Source organism: Centruroides vittatus, unplaced genomic scaffold (genome assembly GCF_030686945.1).
Source record: "Centruroides vittatus isolate TY-2023 unplaced genomic scaffold, ASM3068694v2 contig_364, whole genome shotgun sequence".
In the NCBI taxonomy this organism is placed as follows: domain Eukaryota; kingdom Metazoa; phylum Arthropoda; class Arachnida; order Scorpiones; family Buthidae; genus Centruroides; species Centruroides vittatus.
In genome coordinates, this window is record NW_027122188.1 from 200,005 (window position 1) to 212,340 (window position 12,336).

Genomic DNA, 12,336 nt, shown 5'->3' on the forward strand with positions numbered 1-12,336 from the left:
TTTATTTTTCTATAGAAAAAACGAAATTATTTTCGGAACAGCCCAATACATATAAAGACTAAACGTATTTTGTATATTGATGAAGTTTTAATATTTCTGATGCTGTCCTCTTTTGGTGATATATAAACCAGGAAATCATTATTTTTTGAATATTCTTTATACCTTGTTAACTGTGTATAAAAATTGATCAATTCTCAAACTACAAAATACTGGATATCTTTTAAACCTTTAATTTGAAACATCGAATATAAAATTAATTTGAACTTTATTACATTCAAGGTTTTAAAAAAGCAATATATTTTAATATCTGTGATGCATTAATCAACAATAGTCAAACACGCAATTTAACTCTCAATCATATCAATCTGTTTCTGGATTTAAAAGTAAACAATTTTTTTTAAAATTGAAACAAAGAATGACCAAAAAAACTTTTATTGCACAATAAAAATTAGATTTAACAAACACAAATTACAAAAATTACAATACTTATTATGTGTTTGAAACTGTACAACTGAATACAAAAAGTAAAATAATGAAAGAAAGCAAGCTAACTCTTCAACAATACATAATTGACATTTTCTTTTTAATTATTATATGATCCTAATTTAGTGTTATTTACATAAAACTTAAATAATTGTGTACGAAACAATTCTTTTGGAAAAATACTAATTTTCATTGAATACCATCAATTGTTGCTGTACATGCAAGTGGAACTCTTTACTCAATCCCAATTGATAAATTGGGTACCCGAGATATTAACAACTAACATTGGAAATATATTCCATAACAAAACAAATTGTTGTGTTACAGGTACGATTATATTTTCGTTCTTTTTTTTAGGCAATTTTACTATTACAAACTAGTTAGCGGCTTGCATATCAAGTTTGTAAAAGTTTTGTCATTCTATTGATTTCATTATTAATTTATTTACTTACTTTTTTTTTTTTTATAAAGGCAACATTGCTGTAGAACATAGAACATAGATGTGACAGAGAAGCAACCGACTTGGCACTAGGGAACTGCTTGATGAAATCACTTATTTGTGAGGAAGATATTAACGTAACTATTCTTTATTCCAATTAGTTTAGATGGGACAACTTAAGTAGATGCCATTTTTATAATTTTTGGTGGATATTCAAGCTTATCATATATATATTTATATATATGTATTTACTCACAAAAATATGAATCACACATCAAACCCACTCCTCAGCAAAACTACATATTTACATATCTATACTGATTTTTTAAAAAAAATCTCATAGCTGCTAACATCAATTATTCTAAAATTTCATATGTGCAGAAATGGACATTATAATGCAATTTCTTTTTAGCTGACTGTCACGTTTTTTCGGCATTTTACAAATAGCAGTTGAAGACAAATGCTTCAGAGATCATTTGAATATAAAAAACAAGACTAACATAACTGTTCAATTTTTCGAATTAGTTAACACATTGCAAATAATTTCATAAAGAAAAACTTAGCTAATACATAGTAAGAATATAAAACATTTTAAAAATTAAGAACATTCACCTTAATAATCCAGAAAAATTTTTAATTAAATATTTTCGGCTTTTTTAAAAACCATCTTCGGGTTATATAGCTTCTCAAAAAAGAATATTGAATATTCGAATACATATAAAATTCAATCAATCAATTCTAATTACATAAAAGGTATCAGTAACAACATCCAAAACACAATTATAGTTACAATATTAATACAAAAACAGGATTTTCCTTCACTTTTGTGGGTTAAGAACATTTTCATAAACATACAATAGATGATCACAGCAGAGCATTTTTTTTTTTCATTTTATTTTGCTGAAGCAATATAAATTATAAACAAACATTGTTTCTTAATAAATATGATTACAGTAAATAAAAAAAGTTTTAAATATTTCATATTTTATAAATAATTAGATAACATTATGAAAAAGATATTGATTACATTATAAAGCACAGCATATACATATGAGAAAATGCTCATTATAAACTAAAATTTAAAAGTTAATATTTGTGTCCCTTTAATTTTATTCATAAAATAATTTTTTATATTTAAGGCTATATAATAAAAACTTAAGTTGTAGATTTATTTTATGTTTACACTTCATCTGATACATGTGAAACAGATTAAGTTGGAATTTTCAATAAATGTGCTTTTAAATACTTAAATTTTTATATTCCAACATGATCAGATGCATCAGTTTCTTTATACACCGATGTGCTGCTTTATATAATTTATTTGTAATTTAACGATTTGCGTGATCATTTATTGAAATTCATCATCAGAACTTAATAAAGTAGTTTTTTCATTATATTGTTGACTTATAGTTGGAATTTGACGGTTTTGCGGATTTCCACTGCGGCGGGGGCAACGACTAACTGCGATCGCCATTATCGTCATCCACACTTCCCGTTCTATTTCCGTGTATATTAGACCACGGACCAAGATGCGGTGGCGGAGGTGCAGTATACTGAGTATACTGTTGATACTGAGGATGAAAGTTATGTATGGCATCATTCATAATATCTTTTGGATTCATAGTTTCCTGTAATATAATATGTATAATTTTATTTTATGACAAAGTTTGTTTTTTAAATTAAATAATATTTTTCTAACTTATTTATTCTAAAATATTAACAAACCATTTACTCAAATTTACAAGTTAAAATTTACTTATCTGTAATTATGACCGAGTAGTTAAATTACTCTTTTTTAATTGTTGTTAAACCGTAACATATTCAATTTTCAGAATTGACAGTATTTTATTTTTTTTATAAAGCTGCCCCATTGTGAGTTTGGCTAGACCCACATTGAGACAGTTGAGTGGTGAAGGACAGGGCCTGACATAATATATCTGGGACAGACCATTCCCTAATAATTCCTAGAGTTTTTTTGACCTGTCTGGATTCAATTACTATTATAAATTGCATCAAGCTATTTTATGTTCTGGAAAATCAATTTTTTTTTTGGGGTGAAAAAAATTAATTCTTTTTCAGAACATATTCATTACAAATTTTATTTATTAAATTACCAAACATTTTAATTTATTCAAATAAAATAGGCCAAGAAATTGTGTTGTGGCTACTAATATTTTTGCTGAACCCACAAGCAGTTCTCTTGAATTTTTATGTATTTCTGTGTAACAATTAGTCTTAATTTATGTGAATTTACTATTAATATGACTGAAGAAAATGTTTAAATTATTTTCTCCATGCTGCCACTCTAGTAGGATATCAATAACATCTATACAAGAAAACTGGGTGTGATTGCAAAAAATGTATGGAATATCTGCTTTGTAACAATTTCTGATAATAGACATTTTGGCAGAAATTCTTATGAGCTAGAAAAATAAGGTATATGTATTTTTGTATACACAATATCAAATACCTTTAACTATATCCAATATTGCAACCTAATACAGGTTGCATTATTGGATACAGTTATTGAAACAGTTATAATAACTAACTGTTTCATATTTCATTATTATTAATCTTTTAACATTAAGTTTACATTTAAATTAATTTCATCAATCCAATATACTAAATTAGATACTAACATTAGCTAATGGATTTCTGATGGAATTAATAAATTAATCTACAATTTTTTCAAATTGCAGCCCAACAAAAACTTAACAATTATTTTGTTTTACAGTTTCAATGGAATTGAACAATGAATTCTAAAATAATTATAACCAAAACAAGTTTCTGTGAAAATTACAAATTAATCACAAAACTTCATTTTTCTTTTTTCAACTAAAATATTTGAGAATGCTTTTAAACAAAAACATAAAGTTACACTTATTAACTTTAAATGATTATTCAAGTATGCTTATAAAAACAAACATACATTTAAGCAACTAAAGTTTCAATACTTTATAATACATGCAATTAAATTTAATTACTATATTGGTTAAAAATAAGATATTGGAAAGATATATGAAAAGACTAAACAAAACTCATTTAAAAAATTACATACTAGTAGTAACTATAGTAATTGAGTAAATGACTCTATAATTCATAAAAGGCTTAAATTCTTGACCCAAAGAACAATTCCTTATAGGACGTAAGTGTAAAGGTTAAATGCTCAAAATTGTTTTATTAATGATAGAAAAAGCAATAAGTTCTTAACTTTGCTGTTATATTACATTTCTAAGTACAATAAATAATAAGTTGAATATTTGTTGTTTTTAAAAAGTATCCAATGTGGAGTTTTACATAACATAAAATTGAATTTTTCTTCTTCTTGACAAATTCTTTGGTGTATCAAACAGTAAACAAACTGAATACTAATTAGACAAACATTCAAAAATTCTTCGTCAAATTATTTATAATTTATGTGCATATAAAAACAACTGTTTAGTGACTTTCTAAATATTTCAATTTTATAAATTATGTTAAAAAACTAATTAATTGAATTACATTTAAATGTTTCCAAGAAAAACTTTTTAAAAAATATAAAAAATAGATATTAAGCAATTAAAACAGTCAGCAGTTTATCCAAATTAAATGTTTTTTAAAGCATTATTAGTTTCTATCAGATCTGTAGTTTCAATGATTTAAATAGATGACAACTTCTTAACATAGTAAGTATGGTTGCTGTATATTCGAATTCTGTGTGTACCATTGTTGTAATCCAAAGAAATAATTCTTCGTAGATGACCTTACAGCAATGGTTAAAAAATTTACAGTTTATTTTAAAAGGTTTTTAATCAAATGCATTTTGGGTTGGTTTATGTTTCCAACCCCTCTTCAATGCTATTAAAAATACAAATCATAGTAAGGTTCATGATATTATTAAATATCATGTAAAAAGGGGGGAATACAATAACATAAAACTTACATATTATATGATGGTACATCTTAAAATTATGTTTCTATATTTTTTTTATCACATAGGTGTATAACCATTCTCTATAATATAAAAATATATAAATTATTGTGGTTTAATATAATTTGATAAAATATATACAGTTATTCATTTTAGATTTTCTATGAAAACTCACATTTGCAGTAAACATGTATTATTTCCAATAAGAGTAAAACAGAGTAAAAAACCGACATCAGTGTTTATCGGGTCTTAACAGAGTAACAGTATACTGACAGTTTTTATAGAAAATCTAAAATGAATAACTGTATGTGAGTGCATAATCAAGGGTATAATGTAGTATGTGAATTACTTTTACACCACTTAATCAAACCTATTCGTGAGAACCAGAGCCGTAACTAGGGTTTTGGACGCCTATGGCCAAGAATAAAAATGGCGCCTTTTTAATTTTTATTATTAAAAATATAATTATTTTATTCTAAAAAAAGCTATTGTAAAAAAATTATCTAATGACATTCAAAATACTATATAAATATAAATATAAAAAATTTTTTGTGTTATTAATTTCGAATACATATTATTCCAAAACCTTCTCGTTGGCGCCTTTATTAAATCGGCACCTATGGCGGGGGCCACATTGGCCATACCCTAGTTACGGCTCTGGTGAGAACAGTCCTCCAGTTTTCCATACCCAATTTAGGAGATGGTTACCTTACGGTTCCGAAGTGGTAGGAGGGACTTTAAGATTAAAGTTCGGAGATTGATGATACAAAATCAACATTCTCCTTAATGTCAGGATTTCCCAACACCAGGTTATTGGTTTTAGGATGCAGATAACCACGCGTGAGTAATTGACTCATGAAATGACGTGAGCAAACCAACGAATTATTCCAAGTCCAATTTCTAATTAAAACAAAGATTATATTTATTGAGAGTTAGACTAGAATAATTCCAAAAATAGTAAAATAAACAAATGAGTTCCAATAAAATACGATAATAAAAGGCATGGAAATTAACTAATTATGAACGAACTAAAATTAACTTATTAGCTCTATATTTAACTCTAAATGCGCAGAGAGAGTTTACAACCATCTATCGATTATAATACCTCAAGGGTTCTTCCTTAGTAAGATAGTATGACGAATTTAGATCAGTCGTATCTTCTATTATGTGGTCAGTTCAGTTATGGATAAATCTTTCAACGATCTACCTAACTAAATATGGCTCACTGCCTATCTACACATAAGAATGGCTTCTATCCTTCCATGGACTGCCTTCTAGTTTGTGTGGCCAGTTCAGGTTCTGATTATACCTCTGATGAACTGCGCACAATTTGAGCGGGAAACATCCCTTTTTATAGACCTTAATTTCTTGAGATCTCCACCAATTAAAATGCAGTATTTACTACACGTCAATGAGGGTGAATAATGTTCAACTCGGTGATGAAAGGGGAGATACTCTCCACAGAAAGGAAGTTGGTTTCTGTTGAATCGAAAAGGGGTGAAACTTTTTCCCCTTTTCCAAATTGATGTATTTGGAGATTTTTAGGACCTATTCCAGTCGATTTCCTACTTTAAGTGATATAACATCTTAACATTGAATATAATATTTCTCCTCTCTCTCATTTACAAAATTTAAGAGATTACTTCGACATACAAGAAAATGAAATTTTCTCTCACTTCCTTTGACAAGGATGTTCCTGGTTGATTCATTCGTTAATAAGAATTTGTCAAAGTTTAACAATATAATTCTAATTAAATTTAAAATATAAATTCTCAAATTAACCTGAATTCTCACATGTATATATTTTATCAAATTGTATTAAACTGCAATAATTTATATATTTTTATATTATAGAGAATGATTATACACCTATGTAATAAAAAAAAATATAGAAACATAATTTTAAGATGTACCATCATATAATATGTAAGTTTTATGTTATTGTATTTCCCCCTTTTTACATGATATTTAATAATGTCATAAACCTTACTATGATTTGTGTTTTTAACAGCATTGAAGAGGGGTTGGAAACATAAACCAACCCGAAATGCATTTGATTAAAAACCTTTTAAAATAAACTGTAAATTTTCTAACCATTGCTGTAAGGTCATCTACCAAGAATCATTTCTTTGGATTACAAGGACAGTACATACAGAAGATGACAACTTTTTAAAAAAGCATTCTAATTGCATTGCAAATTTCAAATGTTCCAAAAAAAATAAAATACTAAAATATCAGAAATATAACTATATATATAATCACAAAAATAAACTTTATAATATAGAGTAATATTAAAAAATGGATTAATATTCATCCAGGAATCAGAGAATAGAAAATATTTAAATAAGAGATGAAAAAGTAGCTTTCTTGACCTGTATATGTGGGTCCTGATAGAAACAAGACATCAGAAATGATTTGTCATATTTTCATGATTTAATCATGGGCTGTGTTTTAAAAGATAGTTTAAAAGGGGGAATGGGTTATGCAATGTGTTGGTCATAAATTGCAATTACACTTATAGAGAATGGCTGATCCCATAAACATGTGTGTGGGAAACACAGTGGGATGAGTTAAAGATTTTATTTTGTTTTAACAATTTTCTGCAGATTTTATGCATAAAAATATGGTACTGTCTATGATTATTGAATGTTGTTATTTGTAATTTAATCACTTCATTGAATATAGCTGAATCACAAATAACAAGCTTCAGTTGTTTCAAGCCAGTTTTAATTGTTCTGAAAATAATCTTAAAACATATCATGGTTAAGTGACTTTTGAGTCTCTACACAAAATTTTTAAGTGTCAAAATTACTATTTAATACTCAATCTTGAAATGAAGTAGAGAACATTCAAAACATTTAAAACTTAAAAAAAAAATTTCTATATTAGTAGTATACATTTCATATACTAGTTACATAAAAATTTTATATTATGTTACATGTTATGTAGTAGTACAAAATATTTTAATTTAATTTTTATGTAATTTAACAGAAATAAAACATGAGAAATATTTCTAAAGCTAATACAATGTTATAACCACAAAAAAATCCATGATGGATAAAATATAATTAAAATTTTTAAAGAAATTATCAAATGAAAAAATTATTCATACTTTTAAGCTGCTGGAAATACTCTGCATTGTAACTGATCTTCCTTGTGAATCAGTATGGCACCCTTGATACACTTGATATGGAAAGGCATACCGTAATGCAAGTGCAGCAAAAAACATTTCAATACAAATAAGAAAATTCTGATATCCTGCAGAAACAGTCCCTGCACTTGCCATAGAAATACCTTTATTGGAATAAATTTGGGAAATTACACCAGCCTTTTCCAAAATGGCTAATACAACACCTAAAAATAGAAAGTAAAAGGAAAAATATATATAAATGGTTATTTTCAAATATGTTTAAATTCTGTCATTTAACTAATATAATATGAGGGTGAGTCAAAAAGAGTGAGAATAATTTTATTTCTCACAAAATACATTAGGCAGAGTCCAGGTTGATATGGTTCCCATTGAATTGTATGCACTTGGCCTACATGTCTGCCACTCCTAGAAGACATGCTTGAACCAGTCTTTTCACATTGTCTTCAGAACTGCCTTCAACTACTTCAGAATGGCCTTCAGTTGATGAGCTGAAATGTTGGCTCTGCAGCTACAATTTCAGACATGTTATGCAGAGCAAAGTCCAGGCTGTATGGCGGGTGCAGCACACATTCAATGTTTTGTTGAGTGAATTTTGGACAACAACATTGGCAACATGAGAGCATACATTATTGTGATGAAGGCACCAACCAGATGGATGCAGCTCAGGGCATTTTCATCAGATGTGTTTGGCCAGGGTCTTTGGCAAAACTATCACATAATATTGTCCAGTAATTGTTGTATGCTGGGTATGTTGGCAAACTATTCCATGGTAATAGGAGGATTCAAGTAGGGCTTGTTATGCTCTACTATCAGATGCTGAAGTTCCTGAGACACCTCCACTCACACCTGCTTCTGTTCAGGCATTAGCAATCTCGGCACCCATCATGCATAGCTTTGTCTCAAGTGCAAGTGATTATGCAGAATTGTGAACACACTAACATGGAGAATGTGTAATATGCCTACCAGTTCATCGTGTTATTTGATGATTTTGAACATTGGCAGTTGTGTTAATTGCAATCTTATTCAATGTGGTGGCTGGAGTATTTAGACTGTTCTGCTTTGTGGTCAAAATATAGCACTCCTTAAACTGTTTGAACTACCAAAATGGAGTTGATTGTGGAAGAACATCCTCACTGTATGCTTGCTGCAACATTTTTATGCTTCTTTGGCAGATTTCTGTAGATAGATGCAAAATTTCTGTGTACATCACAAACCAACTCCATTTTCTGTATGAGACTGCTAATGACTCATGCATTGTTAGCACAGTGCTGCCAGACTGCATGCACATACATGCTTACAATTGTTTTTGCTAATCCCACAAAACATGCTCTTCTCATAAAAGCTTGTTTTGTTGCTGCATGAAACAAGAAACAATCACTCTACCACTTTTTTTGACTTGCCCTTATATTTTTACAAATTTCAGTTTGCAAATCAAAATTCTTATTTAACATATATAATATGAAATGGAAAAAATATTTTATATTTCACTATTATATTAAAGACAATTTACATATTATTATATAATTATATTAAAACAAACTTAATTATTTCTAATATACAAGGGTTATTTTTTTTCAACCTCCACCAACCCAGAATAAAAAACAAGAACAAAGAACAAAACCACTGTATTTGTAGAAGGTAGTTACAGTCTTCATCTATTTTTCCACATAATTGCTTTGTTGATTCAGGCAGACATCATACCACAACACCAGCTTTTGTATATCCATTGCTGCCAGACCATTCAACCTTTAATACTGTCAGTCTGCGGTATACAGTGTGGATGTGGACCTTGAAATTTGAGGAAACACTTCTCACTGAGCTCAGAAATCGTAAACCAACGCCTTTCTCATACCAATTGATCCACTTTATCCACCAAATTGTCAGTCATCACACACTTCCTCCCTTGACTGCCCTCATCATGAACGTTGTCATGTCCTTGTTTGAATTTCCTGTACCATTCACGCACACATCCATAGCTCATGAGGTTCTCACCATACACATTACACATCCTTCGATGAATTTCACCTCCATTCAGCTCTTCGGCCTGTAGAAATTGAATTACTGCTCGTACTTCACAGTTGGCGGGAGACTGGATTGGCGGCATCATGTTTACGTGTTTACTGCAGAGTAGCAAATGTCTAAAATAGCTCAGCACAATGCTAAGTGCTGAGGGAATATACTACTCACTAGGTATGCACCCTGTCTCTATCCCACATGCATTCAATTTTTTTTCATGCATTAGTGGAGGTTGAAAAAAAATAACCCTCATAATATATAATATACAATTTATAATCACATTGATATATTTACCATTTATGAAAATTTCAACAGGAAATTAATATTGTCTACTAATTTTACAGTATAATAAATTTAGGATTTGTGTGGAATTTAAGAGATGACTAGAAATTTCTACATAGAGAAAATTCCTGCAGAAAACTGTAATATCTTTTCCACTAGAATATTACAAAGATAATTGCATAGCATACAATTTCCTTGAGTTGTGCAGTTTCCTCCTGGAAAAATTTTGCATTTCAACACTGATATAAAATAGTTTCTCAAATATTTATCATAATGACTTATAATTTTAAATTTATTAACAACTTGTTCTTAACACTAGAACTACCATATCAGTCATTTTGACAAAGTTTTATTTTTTTATTTGCTGTAGTTTTTAACATTATTTTGTACAAAATGCGATATATCATTATATTTTCATATAATAATTTTTTCAAGCAAAAAATTATTCAAGCAAATTTCTTTAATATTGTGGAATGTTGGACAGAATTATCCTCCAAAACCAGTCAATTTGACCAGTAACTGCTAATATTTTGAGATGTAGACATTAAAAGAGCTAAATCTTGAAAAATATTTAAAGCATTCTGAAGTATGAGTTCAATGTTCAATGTTTCTTCAAAGAAAAAATTTCACTTCAAAAAAATCTTCAATATTTTGGAATAATAATCTGAACATTTGAACATAAATGCAATTCTCAAATCTAGCTAATTTTACAGCTAAAGTTTAAGATTTATTTTTATTTGCTTTTTATTATGAATGACTGTTCGATAGTGGAAAAGATCCAGTGAACAGGCATGATACACAAGTACAAGCCGAGACAGCAACATTGTGAGGACAAAGCTTTTAAGATGAGACCATGCTTTTATCCTGTTGAAATAAAGAAGCATGCTGCTGAACAAATGATACTGCTACTGGTTGTAAGATATCTGAAGCAAATTGCTGAGCAGCCACAGATCTTATCAAACAACCAATTGTAACAGTAATGTTGTACTTAATGTATTTCAAACCATGAGCTCTGGAGATAGCCTTGGAGATGGGCATATATCCACCCAACTGCATGTGTATGTGTCCATAATTCATGCAGTTAACTATCTTATACAATACAATACTTTTAACCAGTCTGTACTAATGCCAGCACTGTTGGACTTAAGATACACTATATTGTAGAATGGTTAAATTACATTAAAGGAGCAAAGTTAAGAAATTACAAATGGTTGAACATAGTAACAAGCCAAAAATCATGACAATGACTATTATTTACAATAGAAGTTATAAACAACAACAATATAATAATATACATTATGCATTAAGCATTATAATGCTGAATGAGAACATGAATATACAATAAGAAGCAAAGTCTGCATAAATAAACATTGAATGCTACATTGCTGATTGAATAAGAACACACATAAGCTGAACTGGTAGCCAATAAGTAAAGTTCAATGTCTCAGACACAGACCAGTGCTGATGATGTAATATTTTTTAATCAAGTTATGGAAGTATTTGTAGTTTTGTTTCTTAAGAAGGTTCTTGTGTCCCTCTTGCCAAATATCACCATTTTCTTCTACTGATGTCTTGAGACAGTGTCTTTCTGTCTCTAGTCCAACACAGTTAAAGATGTAATGTTCACTTCCATCAGGGACATTGCATATGGGGCACATGTTTGAATGATGAAGATTAAAGCAGTCGAGGTATGAATTAAACCTTCCATGATCCATCAAGAATTGAGTGATAAAGTGGTTGATGTGCATCCAGTCATTGTGTAAGTATTCATTAATTATAGGTATAAACTTAAATGTAATTTGATTATGGTTATCTATCCAGTCAGCTTGCCATTTCTTAATGAGTTCCTGTTTAAGCTTAGTCTTGATGTGTCTTATTGAAATTTTGGAATAATCGAGCTGCAGACTTTGTGAGTTCATCAGCTCTTTCATTCCCCACTGTGCCAATGTGAGCCTTGGTCCAATTAAAGTTGATTGTATTGGAGGTAGTCATAATCTCTTTGATAGCAGAGAGGTTGCAGCTGAAGTTCAAATATTAAACTTGTACGGCAAGCAG

General features: G+C 29.2%; 1 protein-coding gene across 1 annotated transcript in view; it reads right to left on the reverse strand.

Moving 5' to 3' along the window:
- Positions 1-416: 416 nt before the first annotated feature.
- The window catches only part of Tmep (Transmembrane endosomal protein), a 56,887-nt gene continuing 44,967 nt past the window's right edge, over positions 417-12,336 (reverse strand). Inside the window, 3 exon segments of the mRNA XM_067270066.1 lie at positions 417-2,381; positions 2,383-2,550; positions 7,945-8,186. Coding sequence (XP_067126167.1) covers positions 2,271-2,381; positions 2,383-2,550; positions 7,945-8,186 — 521 coding nt within the window. The 3' untranslated portion in view covers positions 417-2,270.